The sequence below is a fragment of the Paramacrobiotus metropolitanus genome, unplaced genomic scaffold (assembly GCF_019649055.1).
Source record: "Paramacrobiotus metropolitanus isolate TYO unplaced genomic scaffold, Prichtersi_v1.0 Parri_scaffold0000010, whole genome shotgun sequence".
Lineage (NCBI taxonomy): Eukaryota > Metazoa > Tardigrada > Eutardigrada > Parachela > Macrobiotidae > Paramacrobiotus > Paramacrobiotus metropolitanus.
Window position 1 is genome coordinate 1595015 of NW_026570230.1, and position 21444 is coordinate 1616458.

Below are 21444 nucleotides of genomic sequence, written 5' to 3' on the forward strand. Positions count from 1 at the left end.
CCACTTGTGTCGCATCTGTACCGTATATATGCAAACGGGAAACACCGTTGACCAATTAAGCGCGGTAATGGAAGCATTCCTATTAATTAGGCAACATCCTGCTCATTATGAGGTAATTGACTTCCGCTACACTCATTCTCCAAACATTTATTGGCGTGCACTTGAGTTCGTTGCGGTCATACACCGGCGTCGGCAACGGTAGCGCGTCCGGAATGTAGCACAATGATCTCCTCATACTGCGTTAATAAGCTAATCATTGATTTACTTATAATGTCAACCGGGTTATCGATCCGTGCAAATGGGCGCCCGTTGCTCTCCCCGTAATATACGTCGCAAACCGCTGGGAATTGTGCAACCGATAGCGGAACTCCTGCAGAGTCTTCTGTCGCCGTTAGCGGCGGTGGCGACGTGTAATCAATAGTTAGCCCAGATTTCCTTTAACCGATCAACCTTAACTTCATATTATCGTAATATTGATGATTAATTACTGTCGGGAGAGTTGAGAAAACCATTTAGCTGCCCATCTCCAGGTGATCGTGAGGTTTCTGACATGAAAACATTAGGGTAACTGAATCACGTACACACCGCGCTGAACCGGCTGAACTATTCGTACATATAATTATACAAAAAGCGCATATAGATATACGTATTTACGACATAGTGTATTGTATACGTAGGCGTACTTATAGAAGCGTATATACCTAGGTCGCATAATATATACGTCAGGTGACCTTCTAACAGGAAACCATTGGGGCAATTTAATCACGTGAACCTTACGGTGAACCGGCTGAACTAATCTTTATACAACAAGTGTGTGTGTGTGTTTATATACGCTATATGTATACACAGGCATACATATCTCGTATATGCCATATATACGCCAGGTGACCTTGAGGTTTCTGACGGGAAAACATTAGGGTAACTGAATCAGGTGAATCCGGCGATGAACCGGCTGAACTAATCGCATATATATACGACAAGCGATTAGTCAGTGGAATGGGAGTCGGGATGGTGCGATAAAAGAACAGTAATTACTCGCCCGGTCGTCGTCTATCTGGGGGTGATTTTTTGTGCGTAATCTGCTGCAATGATCTCTCCCTAACCGAACCTATCAGTAGTCCCCACGCGGCGGCGGCGCCCGGCCGGCTGGCCACAGCGGATGGGATCGGGACACGACATCAGGAAGTATGCATGTCTCTTTTGTGGTGAAACTGATAAAACGCCACGCCACGGCATTATACTCCGCCTTGATCATTTTCCACAGCAGCGCGCTTCATCGGCGTTGCGATGGCGTGCAGCGTGTATATGTTGTGCCTGTTGGTGGGTTCAGCCGGTTCACCAGCTGCGCCGCATATATACTGTATGCATCCCAACACAATTACACAATACAACACAGTCGTTGCGCGCGTAGCTCTACATATCCGACGACGACACTGGCGTTTTTGTGGCGCAGCGGGACTCTGACTTCCTTCCTCCAACGGCTCTTAACATCCGCACTTTTCCCCAACTACCAAACTGTCAGCTTCCGTCGGTTGCCATTCTTAATCTGCATAATTCATCTGAGCCCTTCAGCAGCCGTTGGCTGCAGTGCCGTAAGTGTGTCCCTTCTACGTCGATGCATTGTGGCAGCCGCACACATATATAGCACACTGCACCGGCAGTCCAAGTTGTAGTTTTTCGCACTCTAATTCGGTTTTTCCACTCCTTTTCACACCCCGTAAACGCCGGGCGGCCACAGCAGTGCCGAGGCCAATAATCAAGCCACTCATTTCTCACGAAGCAACGCCCCCTGGGGCACTTTTCTAATTCGTCCACAGTACATATGTATACTGTGCAGTGCACAGCTGTATAATATATTGGTAACGTGTCGATGGCCCACTGCATCATGTCGCTATAATCTCCCTCGACTCCGCCCCTCTTCCCACCAATTTTCTTCCAGTTCATTGGCTGTCTATAGGCGCCTGTGTGCATTTCCATCACAAAGCCGGTGCGCGGCGGTAATGTAATGTGCGCGCGCGTTGGTGGCACTGCCGGCCATGGTCTTATACACTGTGTGGTGGTGGGTTTGTTAGGCGCATTATTCCAGTATACGCTTCCTTAACGCACCGCTGTTGTTGTCGGTTGCACCCGCCGCACAGCAGCTGCCTGCTGCCTGGGCCACGATGGTACTTCTTATCCGGATAAAAAGCACATCCTGTATCAGCCAGCAGGGATTTGGTTAGCGTCCTGCTGATTCCACTACTGATCAACATTGGGGCCGGCGCGCGCTCTCCTTGTTTAGCTGCGTTACACGCGTTATTATAACTGCCGCATTCCAGGCAACAACGGCACAGGATGCCCTTATAGTGCAGATCAGTCTCTGACAATGCTCCTCGGGAATGATGCATCTGCCGTCCGGTGTTTTATCCCTGTGTACACTTTCCCTGACAATGTAATATCAAGAGCTTCTGACGCTTAATCTGATAACACATGTGGCTCGGTCTCCGTTGGGCACGCACACACACGCTGCATATATATACGCGATCGGCATATATATATGTATATATCTCCGACGGTATCAGTCGCGCTGTGCAGCACACTGGATTATATTCCCGTTTCCTCTTTCGCCTCTCTCTCTCTCATCCTTCCCTCTCGCGCTGATCTCCTTCCGTGGTGTGGCAGCAGCAATTGCAACTAGTCAGTGATTTCCTAAGGAAAACATCTCATTAGCGATTAAATTCCCCCATCGGCCGGGGATTTCCACAGGGCACTGACGATCCCTGGATTACCGCAGGGACAGTCCGGCCGGCAACGTTGTTCGGCGTGGCTGTTGTAGCGCCGTGACGATCACATTAAGCGTGATCGACAAATGACGAGTGCTTACTGGCCACTATATACACTTTGTACGGGATAACTTAACCACTCGTTCCACTGGAGACGCGCGTGATGTGCGCTTAATTTCGTGCATTTGTTGTTGATTCCTGTGAGTCTATCGTGTATATTATGTAAAAAACGGAATGACTCTTGATGATGGTATTACATGATACTGATTGGCATCATTATCTGCCGGCTTAAGTTGTACGTGGATCTAGCGAGAGATGTGCCCAGGTAAGAAGGACACTCGGTTGTTGACAGGCTAGTTGATTGCGTAATAGTCGTGTGTGCCATGCGGACATTCGTAATTAGCGGGCTACTTTGTTTACACTGCTGTTTGATGTGCATGAGCATATAGAAGCGTAATTTTTCGGTAAGCCGGCTCAACTGCATTATGCCCTGACCCGATTAGCACTGTCCTCTGTTTTTTGTCAATCCCGTGATCCAGATAAAAAACCGAACGCACGTTCGATACCATGCAGTAGCGTGGAAGAGAGCGTGTCGCGAATGCATATCGCCGATACGCGTTCGGGGAGGTTATTAATGGAAAAGCGTGGAGAGTGGAACCCGGGCGCTCGCGCTTGTCGTGCACGTAGAGATTATCGATATCAAATTGACAGATGCAGAGTAAATTGTATAAAAGTCAAATTTAATAGCGATCTTGGGAGATATATGCAACGGGCCAAACGGGACTACCAGCCCGGGCGCCGGTGCTGAGCTCATAAGTCTTAACTAAACAGCTCCAAAACGCCAACTGCCTCCTCTGGATCCGCTGTCTGCCGATCCGATATATATGTATATATATCGTGCACGATGGCCTCGGCCTGCAGTTTTCTAATTCTTCAAGAGTGTTTGTCCAATGGCACATGGCTAGCTGTGGGGATGTGTGTAATTTATAGGGAAAATGTTGGTTTTACCCGGATGATTTTTTGTCGAAGCTGTGATAAACGGCACTCTCTGTGTGACTGGGGATGTGTGTGCAGTGCAGCTTCTACACAGTGTGGACTATTGACTGTGCATTGCCAGCGAGTACTTTAAAGTGTACCGAGCTAATGACGTAAGACGTTGTCCAAGTTTGTTAGCTTCCGCTGACTGTTAAAAAATATGTTAAGGGAAAAATGGATTGACAAGGCGTCGCGCTGAGAACTTAATCGAGAAATGGACCGTTAAAAACGTTTGAATTATCAAATAATTCCGAAATCGCTACCGGAAGTTCTCATATATGCAAGTACATTTAATTCAGCTAGTAAATAATTAAAAGTAAAATTTTTCTAAAAAAAATAGTAGACAAAAATGGTAAAATTACAGGGCGTCCAGAAATCTACCGTCGGATTTTATATAAATGAGCGCATGTTCGAATAAAACCATCCGCTACGTCATAGCCACTTCTGAAGCGCTTAAGCAGATTCCATCCTGTTAGTAGCCCATTCTTGAGAACGTGCAGTAACTGCGTAAGCATGTCCTGGATAAGGGCATGTTATTTAATCCGCATGGCAAAAGTCGCGCGATGAGCCTGTTTCTTTTTCCGCTTATATCTCTAATTACATGGACGTCACGGTCAGAAAAGTGTCAATGATATCAATATGCTTTATCGACTGACTTTCAACCCTTTGTCAAGTTTCCCACTTCCCTTTTGGCCCACGCGCAGCGCAGGCAGATGCCATATTATATATATTGTGTCTATAATATGTAACACCTGGTAACCGGAGATCACATCACAAATGCAGAAGCTGCAGTAATAGATAAGCCGCCCGAAAAGAGAGCCTGTTGTTCGGTTGTGCGTTAGCTGTTGGACCAACATCCGGTGGTATTAAAATGTAAAGGTGAACTTGAAAAGAGTACACACAGACATATTGGCTAAAATTACAGTTTCCTTGAATCTTTTCTTGATCACTTTTGCTCCATATATACCGCAAAAAGGAAGTCGCGACTGCCTTCTTCAGCTCCTGCAGCCAACATGGAAACTTAAAGAAAAGAGTACACACAGACATATTGGCTAAAATTACAGTTTCCTTGAATCTTTTCTTGATCACTTTTGCTCCATATATACCGCAAAAAGGAAGTCGCGACTGCCTTCTTCAGCTCCTGCAGCCAACATGGAAACTTAAAAAGCGCCCTACCATTGAGTAGTACGATAATATTTTATTTAATTTCGATTCTATGTTTATTTTCTGCGTTTTATATGTACATGCAGCAGAACAACAGCAGATGCATGCCTAACTGGATAAAACGAAGCTTCTGCAAATGTATCGGATGCTGAAATAATATATATATATAAACAATCGGCATTCGAGGACAAAGATAAATAACGGAAATTTAGAGAAGACTCCCTGCATACGTTATTATGTTCGGTCATCGGTCATGGATGTTGAATGTTACCAATATAAAGCAGATTAATGGACCCGTAAAGATATGAATTGTTGCCGACTTTTTGCCAGACAAAACCTAAATATTATTTGTTAAAGAATTAATTGATTTTCTCCATGTAAGCCGGGCGGATTGCGTAATCGAGTTTTAGTGGGGATCTTTGTCGTGATAAAGGAGCGAGTGTATGGTGATATACAGGAGAGCGGGGGCGCCTGGACTCCTCATGTTGGGATCGATCTGTAAGGGACTAATCCATCTTACACGGAAATTTCATTACCCAAATAATAACCTGATGATGGAGCTTACGGGATCAAGTGAGCTAGACGATTAAGCCCGTGCAATGGGCAGAGTGAGCGGGATATATATCTGTAGCGCGGTGTATTATCCGTTGGCCGAGCGTCCCGTGTAACGCACACGCCATCCACCGCGTGCAGCGGCGGTCCCTCACAAACGCCGGCTAATCTGTCGGCGATCCGCAACAGATAATGGCGGTACTGCTTGTTGGTTTCCTGACTCGGTATACGTGCGCCGGCTATCAAACACACCACGGTAATACGATATACCGGCATATATATGTAATATGCGGCAGAAATCTGGAGCTGTTGTCTTTCTCTCCCCGGATTATCATCCCCGCGTCGACGCCGTACTGTCACACATCCCGGATGTGTACTGTGTGCGGCTAACCATGCCGGCCACTTCTGGCACTTTAAAATCCAGTTTAATAGTCAAAAAGCCCCCATTGTGCCGGCGCCATATACACAAGCGGCGGCCGGAACAATGGCCGGGAACGCCGCTGTATATATGCGCTGTCGATCATCTTTCCCCCGCCATTCAGCGCTGTCACGGCGTATTGGCGGGATAAACGGGATTATTCCTCTGTGTACGCAGGACAAGGACGTATTGTTGTCCTGTCTGTGGCGTTATTGATAAATCCTTGTACCGTAATATAATGCCCACTCCAAAATGCTGTAAACAGATCTCTCTTCGCAAATCACGCGCCGTTAATATCGCAAAAAATAATGATTTATCGCCGTTGATTTAACGTCGTGAAAATTTCTGAAACGTCAGCGCAATTTTTTATCACATAACATATAATTAAAATTTATACAGTATAATTACCATTTGTGTTGAGTATTTACTTTCAATTTATTTTAAAAGCTCATTTTTAATTGACTCTTTGTTTTCATGCAGAATATTTTTTGACATATTTTTGGAATGTTTACGACTGCAAACGCATAGTTAACCAGTTATATAATGCGCTACCTGCAAAATGTGTAATACGGGAGAACCTTGCCGGCTGTCAGCGTACTGTATGTTTTCGGCATGATCCTTAGCGCGAGCATCTAAGAAATGCCGTGCAATTTGCGCTGGGAGGAAGTGCGAGTTTTCTCAAGTAGAAATGAAGAGGTTAGCCACGCAGCTGCGCTCCTTCACCAGCAACACCCTTTCAATAACCCTTGAGCAGCAAGTTATGCAAATTACTTTTTATATCCTTAACAGCTCGCAGAGCGTCGGAGCTATTTTTCATATGTACGGGAGTCCAGTCACAGTAAAAAAGAAAATTGACGCATTTGACACGAACTTATTAAGCGTCATGATGCTCCCCTTATTTAGCGCGTCAAGAAAAATCTCACTGCTGTTTGCTTTAACTGCCGATTATAGAAAATAAATGTTTATGCGGCTTTTTCCCGCAGTGTGAATATTTTCCAAAGGGAGTATAATGACCCCGCAAATAACGCGCGCTTGCAGGGCTTAGCGATTTAATCGCATACGGGGACGTCACAAAGGCGTTTTTGCGGCTGTTGTTTATTAAGATTGATGATCATGTTTTTGCTGGCTGGGATGAGACACATGCACCGGTCGCGTTGTCCTCGTTCGCCGGCAGCAGCGCAACCGTTTTCTCTATTGCGTAATGAACTTCCCGGTTGTCTGTTATTGTGTTCCCTTGTCAATTGTCGGGCTCATCGAAGCCCGCTGTTTATGCCGGCTTCCTCATTCGATGAAGCCGGCGATTTTCGACATCCGGGAGAAAACTGCAAATATTAAAGGAATATGGCGTATATCTAGAGCATAGTAATGTACTCATGCAGGCAGCGTGCAATCTCCAGACATGTTGTTGATAATTAATTGTAATTTCCGGTAACTCTCTATATTAGTTAGACGAATATAACCCAATGTGGACAAGGATTACGGCAGTTATACAGCTTGTCCGGGATATATTTATCCCGTAATCTGGATTAAAATCCCGTCCACAGAAATAGGTTTTCAAGGTGAACTGTCTGACAAATCGATTGCGAACACCCGGAAGTACGCTACACGAGCCCGGAATGGGCGGGTAGCGACGGGTCCATCAAACATAACCATATTTTAACCATAAAAAAATCCTCCCGCTTGTTTGTCTCTTTCGCTTAATTGCATTTTTAGGCGAATAACAGGGCAACTACAGACAAACCCAGCGATCGCCAGTGATGTAGTACAGCCTTTGAATTCGACATTAATTCAGACTTCTATTTTGCGGGAAGCTAGGGCTATAGTTTTTGGGGTTTGTCGTGTGCACGAGGCATTGTTTTTTTATTTGTACAGTAGACTTCAGATGCCCAGAACAGTTCTGTGAATGTTACCAATAACATTGTAACCTATGCATCAACGTTAGTGATATCGTTGATCGGTTTCCTAAAACTTTCCTAAAAAGTTACCATAGTTTATTATTAATCAGTGTCAGCAGTAATTTATAACAGTGCTGACCACCAGTTGTGCTCTGTATACAAAACAACAACTGTGCATTACATAATAATTATGCTAAGTTTGGTTTGTCTGAGTACAGATACAGTGCAATTCTGCTGGAGTGTCCAGCTTAAGTGTTGCTGCAGGAGAAGATGAAAAGCAACGGGGAAACTCCGATTGGGTTATTTCCCTTTATTCGCAAAGGAAGTCCTGCAAAAGCAGCATGTGTGCAGCAACTGTTTGTTATACATACATTACTGTAATACAGCGGTATTGCACATACTGGTACAATATACATCTGTGTTGTGTATGCTGGCATGTGACACATGCCAGCACTGATCTAAAGTAAGCTTGTACTACAAAGTATAAAAATTAATATCTAGCAATAAGTAACCATTAATAAATAAGCTCTTCTATGTGCTTTTTTCAATTCTCGAGATTCAAGACGGGAATGTTCAGAGTGAGTAGTGAACTGTTTTTTCCCGTGTTAATTGGACGGTACTTTTTATTTAGATGATGGCTTAGCAGGCGCAGCCATTCTATAAGCTTACTGAATAAAAATTAAACTTGGATAATTATTATTAGCCATAAAAAATTACGTAGCTTCATTAGCGTCGCACCGTTTGTAGAAGTATACAATGCAAATTGCAAAGCACGCATTTGTACAATACATGCATGCGAATGATATATCTTAAAACAACACAATATGTATTCTCAACGTATGTACGAGTACAATGCACAGCTCAACATATTACGGTAGAATTACGGTTATTCAAATAACGTTATGTTTTAACCATTGGGTCCTACAAAGCACAGATACAACGCTTTTCAAGCTTTTTACTGTACGAATACCTCCATTAAGCGGAACAAACAATAAAATACATACGTGAACAAAGAAACGTTACAAAAGGACAGACCGCGTAACAGAAGCGCGGCATCGTAATATATGGCCAGCTAGATACTAGGGTAGGTAGCAGTCTGACAGTTAAACCCATTGCTAGATACAATCATATTGCATTAACAAAAAATGATAATTATTGTTGTATCAGCCTTCCGTATCAACTAACTGGCGTTAGAATAACTTTTTTTATCAAGAAGTCTTCCCCTGGAGCTCTCGCTGGCCCGGACATACTCGAAAACAATCGCGCGCCTTTGTACATGTAAGCCGGCACAATTATACAAAATTGCCTTGATAAGCGGAAGTCGCTTATCCCGGCATAGTTCCTACATATCCCAGCTAGTGGAACCATTTTTATCGTTAGTGGAATAACATGTATCAAGTTCTCAACAGCTAGATTTGGGAATCGTACAGCATAAAGTGAAACCTAACCATGCCGCCTTATACTGCAGTGTTGCTGTGTACGTACATCGTACAGTTGCAAACACTGATACAACACAAGTCCATTGAATTATTTTTATTATATCTATATTGATACGTTCTAAGTAGCCACGTAATTTTCTTCAACAGAAACTCAGTATGCAATGAAAATGATTGATGCCTGAATGGCTGAACCTAATTGTAACTGCAGTATCACATGTAGAGATCGAAATTTAAAGATAATAATTTTGGCGTCTGGTTTCATATATTATGTACAGATATGTTGGCAATTCGCCGAAATCCAGGCAGAAAATACCATCCAGGAGTAGGTATCATGGAATTTTGAAAAGTGGTGCTACATGTTTGCTCGTTCACGCACCAGCACTCGTAGAAAATGAGTGCCTCTAGCAAATCCTACTAGCAAATGCTCATACTTATTCAATTATTACTATTACCGCAACAAATGAGATCGAAAGCACATTTTTTGTATAGATAAATTTAGATAATACATAATACTGTGGCTTGGCAATATAGGCCCTAGCTTGTGCACAGTTTGTGCACAGCTATTTTCGGTTCCCTTTTGGGCTATCAATGTATACGCATTCACCGTAATCAACACTTCACCGTAATCAACACTTCACCGTCCCGTCCTTCCTGATCCAGGACACTGTGACGATCGGGCGCGTATCCCACAGCCAGATTAGCGATGTTCACGCTTCCCGTGTTTAATACAAGGAACCGGTGACGTGGCGGAAGCTCTTAATACATTCATTTAGGCTTCTAAGTGCAGCTGTCCGTGGCCAGCGTTGGCCTGGGCGATAAGGGCGCCTGCACAAAAAACAACACTATATGCACGCGTTCATCCGCAGATCACTGAACTGGACAAAATAGGATGTACACGATGTCTCTGTAAAAAGGCTTAATCGGGGATCGTAAACGGGAATGGGCGCTTGCTGACCACTGCGTTGTAGACAACTTTTACGTTGACTCCCTGATCAACGTGTTCGGAGTCGTTCAACTTGGCAGTTTATTTGTTTGCGAGGTTTTTGTTAAAAGCGCTATGTATTGCTGTGTTAATACGAGTATCAACCGTATGCGTAATGTAAATTTCATGATTGATCCAGGTGTACGTAGAATTGGTGGGATAACTTTACGTTTGGCACATTCGTAAAATATTGGTCGCTTCTAATTTTATGAGACTATGTTTCTTGTATTTTATTGTTTTGCTGATGGTTGCTTTCCGATTTTGGAATACGATGTTGCATATGGACCAGAACCGTTCAAAAAATGAATCCACGACCGGTGCAACTAAAGTAGACTTATCACGCTGTCACATGTCCCGACCTAAAAGCGAGTAAGTATGGCACGTAAGAATTTCGTTGGCTAAAGATTAATATAAACCACATTTTTAAGGGGTGCATACAGTTAAATATAATTATGACAGTATTAACCAGACACTACTGCTACAAAATTAGGTACTTAAATATAATATAGTTAAATATAATATACTGTACACATACATACACCGGTACACGATACATGCTGTATGTCCTCGATCTCCTATATAGCTTCAGCATATCTCGAAACGTGCATGTCCGATTTCCGAGGCAGTCTGCGGGGCTTCTGCCATGTACGTAAAACGTTTTTTTGTTATCGATCGTAAAAACATTTTTTCCGCTCCCATAAATAAAATGATTACCTATATCAAATAATGTGGGATACCGACTATCGGTTGCAGTTCGGTGTCACGTCGACATAGTTTGGCTGTGCAGTGTGCTGGACTGCAGCAAAGTATGCAAAGCAACAAAACCAATATAATTTGCAAAACATGCAGGTACCGTAAGACTGCTATTGCAAGTTTTCGTTTTTCTGTTAATTTAGACGTTGATCCATTAGTTGTATTATCTTCGAATTCTAATATGAGCAATACGTGCATGATACCATAATGATACCACCCGGCTAGATACATTACATAGAATTATCAACATAAGTATACATAGAATTATCAACATAAGACAATACATAGAATTATCAAGAATACAGATATACAATTGTATTATAAGGTATTTTGTAGAACTGTACCAAAATTCGTGCCGATCGCAGGCAAAAAACGTTAAGCAAAAACCACCGAAATCTGGCCCACCCTGTCTCCCTTAAAATTTGTCCATGGCCAGTGTAAAACATTGATCATGTATCGCAATCCCAGGACGAGAACAAATTGGGTGTTTTACATATTTTGTGAATTCTGTCGCCTGGAGTGTTACGGCGCCGCGAACGCTTTGACGTCGGTTTGCTGTTCGCCCCATGTGTGTGGCGCAGGGGATTACAATTTGCCAAGGTCAGTTACGATAAGCAATGTTGAGCGCGTACTTCACATGATAAGTGTTGTGTTTGCTTCCAAGTATCTGACGGCTGGATAGAAATAATTTGCGGAAAATTCCAGACTTTTGTGTTACGGAGCCGTGTTTAACAAATTCAAGTCTTTAAAGCTTAAAACTATTCACGCTATAGCGATGACAAAAGTCATCATTTAAACAAGCAAACTCATACAAAACGGTAGAACCAAACGTTTGACAACCTGTAGAATATATGGCTTTCTACGAGTAAAACAAAACAGGCAACGTATACATTTCAAACAATTTACGTGGACAAAGTTTATATGGCGCAATTATTAATTTCTAACCTATAAGCATTGCATAGTAGGCGGATACTATATAGTACAGCCTAAAAAACTGTAGGCATGTGTTACGACTGCAGCATTTCTTCACGTGGCGTGTTTTAATATCCCGTGGTAGAAAATTTTTGTGCTAGTAAAAATGACAGCGACCGTTGTTGTGCTACCAAAGACAGCGAATAATCTGGGCTCAAAAAAGTGAAAAGCATTTTGTTAACAACGACGTCCACACGTGTGCAACGACGCAGCACACGTGTGGAACCTTCGTCATTCTCTCGGCAACTCCCATTTATTACATTTACGCAGATTATTTTAGTTGCTTCGAAGTATACCAGTTTCGAGCAACTAGCATTAAATTGGTACTCAGGTACTGCGTGCAGCCGCAATATTTGTTTCTCAATGTTGCAGAATATACGCATATACTGTATAATGCCCTGCCGCTAACAGTAACAATTATACTGTTCTCTAATATTTTGAGCAGTAAATTTTAATACTCGTATACAAAGTACATACCTTTCATATTTGCAATAAAAATTTAAAAAATCGAAAAGTTATAATTTATCTTTTTATAACAAAAAAGAATGGCTAAACTGGGTGCCGCACCATGGGTGCGTGATAGTTTTTATTGTACTTCTGTACATAATAACTATGAGCATAAATTGATACATAAGTTTTCAGAGTCTGTTTTGCCAACGTCTATCTAAACGACTGGCAATGTGCGATCAATGTTCTAAACAAAACTACTTGTTTTATGTGCTACTTGACTGCAGATTACGGCGAACAGTTAACGCATGCACATCAGTTACTCCAGAGGTCCGTATATACGAGTACACCAAAGACTGAAGATTCAGTAATATTCTCTGACATTTGCATGGATGCCTAAATTTCTCCAGTTGGCAGCCGCACATGACAATGAATTATTCAACAGCGTCCACCTAAATGAGCGGTTAAAGGGAAGCTAAAAAATTTATATCCCACCATTTCCCCAACTCCCATTTCTACTCGAGCCTATTAAAACGCGCGGAGAGCGCGCGCGCACACGCATTAACCACTGCATACCCGGACATACTGTATATATGTATTTTACACACGCTGCCCGTAATCGACAGCCGTTTCTGTCCATGACATAAATTTTCCCATTCATTTAATTTTAACGATCACGTGCTAGAGTCCGCCGCCTCCATCGTTCAAGCACCACTAAAAGGTCAAAACGTGACATTTGTGGTTGGAGCGCTAGCGATGGCCGCGAATGTGCGGTCACAGAGGAAATCCGCCAGCTGCTGCTGGGCTGGACTAATTAATAGTAAAAACGTACAAACTGTCCATTGACGCGCTGATCTTGCGGTTGGCCCCTTAATTTATCCGCTGCTCGTAAAAAAAAACCTTCTCCAGCAGAAAAAGGCAATAATATCCCCATCGGCAGCGGCAGCGAGCGCCATATCGATTTCTAATCACAGCCGGTGGTTGTCGACTTGTAGTGTATGTATTTATATATATGCACACACATCACACATATAAACGCCTTAACATTTGTGTATATGTGTGCAATGTGGGGTCGATCGTCAGCTGTTTCGCAGGCATGTTGCACTAATAATGCACCATTTACTCGCCTACTCGATACAAATAATTCATAGGATTATTCTTCTTTATTGTCCTGCGTATTCACTGGACGCATTCTTGGCTGTCCATTTCGCAACAAGGGAACGGAATAAACTACAGTAATCACATTTCCCGGTTAACCAATGATACAAACACACATACACGCACACTGTGTATGTGACACAGGAAGCGGGTAAGCCCAGACAACACTCATATATACGCTGCAACGTATGTGTATTTTTCATGAATAATTTAATAAGCAAGTTAGACGAAGCGTTTTGCGGGTTGCAATAGTGGTAGTGGCTGCCGTGGTATGCCGTTAAGTAAAGCCCAGCCAGCTTTCATTTTCACGGGGATTTATATTTGGAGAGTGACCGGATTATACAACATACATAGAGGCGACGCCCGGGCGGCTGCGAGGTACAGTATCCACGGCGCTCATTCCCCGGCGCACTCAGCGTTATGCTTAGCGTTGGGTGGTCTCATGGGGCAAACAGCAGCGGCTGGTAGTATTTGTATATATTACCCCGGTTTGTTGCTGCTAACACGAGCCTGGTCCCGGGTTATCGTGTAGTGTCGTTGTTGGTGCTTAATATACACACTGCACCCCATGCGGCAGGCCGTGGCGCTCTCTTGCGCGCCCTATCTGCTCCCCAATCGACAGCTCTTTTCCTGATGGAAATAAATGTAATGAGAGGTTTCCGTGTTTAGTCATCAGTGTTATTAAAACGGCGCATCGGAATCGCGCCGGCACCGCGTATAACAACGCCGTCTCGCACTCTCTCTCCTTTCGTTATACACCCCATCACTCTTGGTGTTTTTGTCTGTTTGGCGCGAATCAGACGTTTATAAGTCGTAGCACCCAGCGAATTATCGGTCATGCCACACCGTATCAATTGGAGTGTGGGAATTCTGTCGATTGCTAGTTAATCGGATGATCATTAGCTGTGGGCATGTACCCACTGTATGTGACAGGATCGGCATGCTGCGGCGGACTGGTCGTTGATCCGTGATAATGACCGGTGACCTTTCATCTCCCCCTTGCATCATGTGGCTGTGTGCAGTGTGTGGTGTGTGCGGCTGTGTCTCATGTGTGTGCGCCACTCTGAATGACAATGAGAGGTGGATGATGTGACACTCATTTGCTGCCCAGAGTGCCGGATCGCCCTGCCAACTCAAGGAGACGATTGGGCTCTCCATTCGTATATTGTGTAGTTCGGGGGTACATTGTGATCATGGCTGATGTCTCTCTATACAATGTAGGATGCGGTAATTTTTCGCGGGGATAATTGCCTTCACTGAGGCGCACTGCTCATGTGCCGGCATCCCTAATCACACGGCCCTCGACGTGCATATACACACACAGAAAATGGCAAGTAATTTATCCCGCTAATTGTCTGGCCGGTCAGTCGTGTTGCCCCCGTGTGTGTTGTTGTGTCAAGAGCAATGTTTGCCTACTTGATTTTTTATTACAATAACACATGCTAACGCCGTTAACGATTTCCAATAGGCGCGCTTCCCACATTCCCGATCGCCTGGTAGTCGGGTGGTTTGATCATACGTTGCAGCATCATGGGAGAAAACGTTTAAACTAGAAATTGATGCAATTTCAGGTCAAACGCTATCGAACACACTATATGCACCGCTTCATAGAGATTATCATTAAGCCGGCCAACATTTGCGCCATTTGTAATTGTTTCAATTAAGCATGCTCGGACATTCTGTTCCGAGAACAGTAAGCTGTTTGTTCAATTAAGCAAAAGAGCCATTAGGTTTCTTTTTAAAGTGACGGCGTGTGTCAGCGTCATAAATCACATTCTAATGTAAGAACAAATAAACACATGGGATATGTGTACAAGTACTCGATCTGCAATGTCGCAAGGTTTGTGTGTATGTGTGTAATATTATACATTTATTAGCCGTAAGTGTCGGTCTCCCACCCGCGGAGCATTCCTTGACCAATGCACACGGGGGCATTTGTGGGCATGCCGAAAAACAACGCGCTACCGGTTCGATATGTGGCTGCTTCTATGTGGCTGTTACGCCGGGTCCCTGTTGGCACTTAATAGTCTTTTGTGGCTGGAAAAACGCCTTCGTGCCGACCGGCAGCGGCACGCTATGGCGCATTACAGTGAAGCGATTAGTCGCTGATTATAAGGGCAACATCGTGGAGCATCCACAGAGAGCGCAGGGAAAACCGGGAGATCATAAGTTATGCAAGTATCCCGGATGTGCTTGTTTATCCGTCCGCATATACCGATGGCCGGGCTCCATGCGGTATTTTATCGCCCGTGATAAAAACACGCTCGTTATGAAGATTGCCGTCAATTGGCAGTGGTAGCGGCCTTGAGCAGCGCCGGCTCGTATCTATATGCCGGCTTTTTACTAATTACATCCAAGCGGGACAAGTGTGTCATTTTGTCATAAAGTAGCCTCCGGTATACAGATATATAAGAAAACAATCTTACGAATGTCTGTTAGTGTATCATGATTATATTTTCATCATTGTCTTGCGCAGGCGCCCTTCGTGCCGGTGTGGAATGTATGCGGCTGCCTTGGTAATCCCGGCCAATGTTCATCCATAAGCATATCGATATATATTGGATTAATCTGTCACTGGTTGGCCTCACTGAGTGTACTGCAGCCCAGCTACACACCGCGCCGGCGCCCGCTAGCAGTCATAGCGGTGGTGACCTTTCCGCCGGTGGGCCGCACTTCAGCCTCCGTTCACCTTATGACGAAATGTACAAAGCCATCACCGTACTGCGTGAGCTGTTTTTTCCACAATGGGTACAGCAGCTCAAAGAGCATCATGTTATCGATGCGGACCAGTTGCCGGCAGCGTCGTCATCGTCATCTGCAGCCGCAACGTCATCCTCCGTGGCCAGCCTGGCAACCAGCTCATCATCATCATCCAGCACGATCAGTATTACTGCGGCGACCAATACCACGCTGGCGACAAGTACACCCTCATCCGCCCCATCCATCGCCACATTATCCACTACAACAACATCCTTCTTCACCTACTCCACAGCAGCCAGTCCGGCCGTCACCACACCGCCACCCGACAGCCTCCTCTTCCCCTCCGCCGTCAATGTTACCAACTCGACACTGCCGTCGTCAACGCGACACTGGGACGAAATGTACATGTCCACGGCGAACACGTTTGCTCAGTTTATACAGAATATCACCTTCCTGCCCGGCCTCACCTTCCCGCTGGACTATGCCCAGCTGGATTATCTTAATCTATCAGCCGGGCTGCTATAACACGACCAACTGTACATTAGACGGCGCTAATGCCGGCGATGCGCTGGGGAAAAATTACTGGGCGCTGATTCTGCTGATTTTTCCTATCCTGACCATTTTCGGGAATACATTGGTTATACTGAGTGTCTTTCGGGAGCGATCGCTCCAGACGGCGACCAACTACTTTATTGTCAGTTTGGCCTGTGCGGATCTGCTCGTGGCGTCGATGGTGATGCCATTTGCGGTTTATATTGAGGTTAGTTTGGCATGATCATGTCACATGTACACGACGCTGATAGGCAAAATAAAAACTCTGCCTAATTGACCTTTCTAACCTGTCTTGACAAGGCGGGAAATTCCATTAGCGACTTCCGACACGGTGAAATGTCAGTCCCGGCTTTTTATAGCCGAAGGCCAAACCGGCGCTGACGTGAAAGGGAAAAAGTGTCTATCGCTTCGTTTAACTGACAACAGCCAGCTGCTGTGATAGCTTCATTTTTTTTATTCAGCGAAACGGCTTGTACAGATCAGCCAACCGATTAATCTTTATTTCTCAGCAATAATTAAAAAATAAAATGAAATTTATATGAAAATAGAAAATTAAATTAGTTTCATAGAAGTATACTAATTGATTGCAGAAGGTTATAGATTCTGTATTCCCGTTTTTGGGCGCAAAAACCAATTATAATCTGACTTATGTTTGCATGCTGTAATACTCATAATTATATTATATGATGTTTTGCAGTATACCGACTTTTGTAAAGTAGACTAGTAACCAACGTTTTTGCAAACATGTTTTTATTTTGCTTGAGAGTTAAATTTTTCGAGCTCCGTTTCGGCGTCAAGCCAAGTAGAATTCTCGGAAGTCGGTTGAAACAAACAGACTCTCCATAGCACGGAGAGATGAGTTAATTCCGCCATCCGGATAAGGGGACCAGTTAAGTAGAAGCCGCGGTTGGCCATTATTACACATCCGCTTTAATTAGGTGCAGCGGACACGCTGGGAACTGGGTGATTCGATTTGTGATACTTGGATTGCCAGTGACGTTATTGCCAGCACTTGTTCCATCTTTAATCTGACAGCAATCAGCATTGACAGGTAGGAAGATGTATATATATAAGAGAGGAAGAGAGGGGAAGTGGTGCTTCCTCTGCTGTCGACACTGCACCACCGGCGCGGCCTTCCGCCGGCACATTCATATATGCACAATGTACTGCACAACCGGCTGATTAATAGGGAAGACAATCAACCGCCTAGGTGGCCGGGGCACTGCTCAATTACAGGCAGGCAACAGCTTCCTCTCCTGGTTGTCTAGGAATTTCCGGTGAGTCGCCAACGGAAGCCTCTGAAGAAAGCTGCGTTCGGTAGCAGAAACACCGCTGCCGGCAAAACCTGTTGTTGACGATATGTATAAAAAGGGAAGAAGAAATTGTGGTGTGCAGCGCAGGAATGTTAAATATTCATCCTACCATCCATCCCGAACCGACGCTCGATGGATGATCGCTTTTAAAGGAAATATTAAGCATCGATTAAAAATTAATCGCTCTTAGTGATCGAAGGTTAAGAGGGATTGTGGGATGACATCTATGTATAAAGTTACTGCGCGTGCCGGCACTACACGGATAGAGACAGTATATATAGACACGCGCGGTTTTCCACTTGGATATAAACCGCACAGTCGATGATTAACATTTTCTTATTTAGTCACTGGCTTAGGCACGTTAAATAAATATTTACCAAACGTGCCGATTCCTTAAGAAAGTCACCTTTCGATTAGAGTCGTTGTTCTATTTTTGTCATACCTTACGATAAGGTCGCTTTTATTACAATAGTCACACCGTAAGCGCTGTTCCTGTCGAAAATTTAAACGTATAACTTTTTTACATTCAGTATTGAGCCACAGCTTTTTTTGCCGTAAAGGGTTAGGGTTGCCCTTTATATAAATTAATTGTGCGCATAATTTACAGTAGAATTCGTATAACTGAGAGATGATTACAAGAACAGCAAAAAGCTGAACGGTCCGGTTGACAATAAAACCGGCAAGAAAAAACTTTTCCGGGATTATGTTTCTCTGCAGCGTTACATTCTGCTCTATTTCGTTCAGCGTTGGGAGAGATGGATGGTGGCAGGCAATGAAAGTAGGGGAAAACACAGAGTGGAAGATGTGGAAAAACAGATATGGAACGCTTAAGTGTTAATAATCCATCCGGGCATGTGTTGATTTGGCCATTGATCACCCTGACTTGTTTGATCCCCGTTGGCATTGTCAGGTGGCTAAAAACATTACGCGCCCGTTGTGCTTATATGGCCAGAGTGGAAGAAATGGCAGTGATCCTTCGCTGGCCTGACAGACGCTCTTTCTCCATCCCTTCCCCTCTCGTCATCCATCGTTTTTCGCCATCACTGAAAAACCTCACATACATGTATACAGAAAGAGAGAATCCAGCTGAACGATATCTTTTACGGCGCACTCGTCGATAATCCTTTCTACACACAACCGATTACGAAAGTACATGTGTGATCGTTATGTTCAGCTAATGACCTTTGCCACGTGATCAGCCGGTTGCAGTGCAGTATTTTGTTGGCTCTGTGCCCAATCCACACGCACAGTACATATATCGTGAGCGTAATCATTTAAGCATGATCAGCTGCGTATATATATTTATATGTATATGCCGGCTTTTGTCTGCTTTAACCAGATTTATTGCTGTTACACAACCGCTCAAGTATGCACGCCACAAGAATCATCGTCGCGTGGTCTACACGATCCTCTTTGTCTGGCTGGTCAGCATCTGCATTGGTATGCCCATTATCCTCGGGCTGAACGTGCCGGTCTCCCACAAACAGCGTGATCCCAATCTGTGCATTTTCTACAATTCCGATTTTGCCATATATAGCTCCATGAGCTCCTTTTATATACCCTGCGTCCTGATGATTGTCCTCTACTACAAGATCTTCCATGCCATCCGCCAGCGGGCCGCCAAATCGGCCTCCTCCAATAAACGGCCCCTCCCGCCCTCCTCCGAACTCAACCAGCACCTCCCCCTCACCGAGCAGAAATCCAACCAGCTGCCCATCCCGGTAGTGGACAAACAGTGGATGAAGAGCTATCCGCATAATAATCCCACACCCAACCGGGTCGTCTCGCCGGTGGTCAACAATAAAGGTCACGCGGGCGATGCCACCACCCTGGCCAGCTCCAGCTGTCTGGTGGACGGGGAGGATAATTTAATCGAGGATGTGGATGTGGACTCGGGGAATTCCGGACAACAGAGCACCCCGCCGCAGGTCACGGCGATGAGTCCGACAGAAATAGAGGCGACGCTGGCGGACAATGTTCTGTATAGTCCCGACGTGGAGGTGGTCGAGACACCGAAGCGCGGCAAGAGGACACGCTTTCTCTCGGCACTGAGCGGCTCGCTGAATTCAAACAATGAGAAAATGCTGTTGGAGAATGGGGGTCCGGGTGGGGGTGTCCGTGCCGGGGGGAATCATGCGTACGGGCGGAAGTTCAAACAGAAAAATTTAAGACGGTCCATTAAGTCACGGGAGAAAGTCTTGGCTCAACGAGAACGCAAAGCAACTAAAACACTGGCCATCGTTTTAGGTACGGGCAAGAATAGTAATGTACTGTAACGATGTGAAATCAACGTTGCAACTTTAATAATAATTTGACTTCTACAAACATTTTACATAGTATAAATTATTTATTAAATCACGACATCAAAAAAGATTTCTGCGCGTATTTTTTATCATGGTAATAGTAGTCTAGTGCTATATCTCCTTCGTATTTGTATATTTAATTTAACACAGTACAATATATAATATAAATTTATCACCTGTAACAGAAGTAGATTTTGGACGTAATTAGCAAAACATTTAACGATAATACGAACAAACCTACAATATATTTCAAACGCATTAATTGGTTAGTGACTGTAGCATTTGAAGTTCAACTACCGGTATAACTTGCGCCGGTTTTTAGGGGTCAATCGAAGTTCATCTACAGTAATCTACTAAAAAGCTGCTTTGTGTGTTAGGTGTTTTCCTTGCCTGCTGGGTGCCTTTCTTCACAATCAGTATGATTAACGCCATCTGCGAGAAGCTCGGTGTACCATTTCCCGGTGATGATGTGTTCATGGTGACCACGTGGCTTGGTTATGGTAATTCCTTTATGAATCCCGTTATCTATACGGTTTTCAACGAAGAATTTCGTAAATCTTTTTGGCCATTTTACGGTGTAATCCCAAATAAACTCTTTGTACATTTCGGCGATTACATGCAATATACATGCGCAATTTTTGCAAGCACAGTCTTATATTTTGCGAATGAATCTCCAGATGAATTTATTACTTTTGTAATGTTCGTATGTCAGTGTGCGTTTCCAACTTCTGTCCGCTATGAACTACAAAATCCAATGACGCAATGAAAAAATAAAAGCATGGTCTGATGATTTGACTAAGAACTGTTATTCGACTTGCATCCAGTCAAAATAATTTTAAAAACCAGTCTGGAATCCACATAGACATATCTATGTAACTACATATGCACACACGCAAAAAACAATTTTTTGACTGCCATTGAGAAAAAAGCGGGCTCACACAATTTTCATTAGCCATACAGCGGATGATTTTCATACTCAAGATTAATAACAGCTTTGAA

The 21444-nt window shown here is 44.1% G+C and overlaps 1 protein-coding gene across 1 annotated transcript; it reads left to right on the forward strand.

Moving 5' to 3' along the window:
- The first annotated feature begins 1502 nt into the window (after positions 1 to 1502).
- Positions 1503 to 21211, forward strand: LOC129583223 (D(2)-like dopamine receptor). The gene is given in 7 exon segments (XM_055474927.1): positions 1503 to 1592; positions 2073 to 3087; positions 16054 to 16789; positions 16791 to 17037; positions 17768 to 17880; positions 19482 to 20389; positions 20823 to 21211. Coding segments are annotated over 5 exon segments (2340 nt in total). The 5' UTR covers positions 1503 to 1592; positions 2073 to 3087; positions 16054 to 16106.
- Positions 21212 to 21444: the final 233 nt, after the last annotated feature.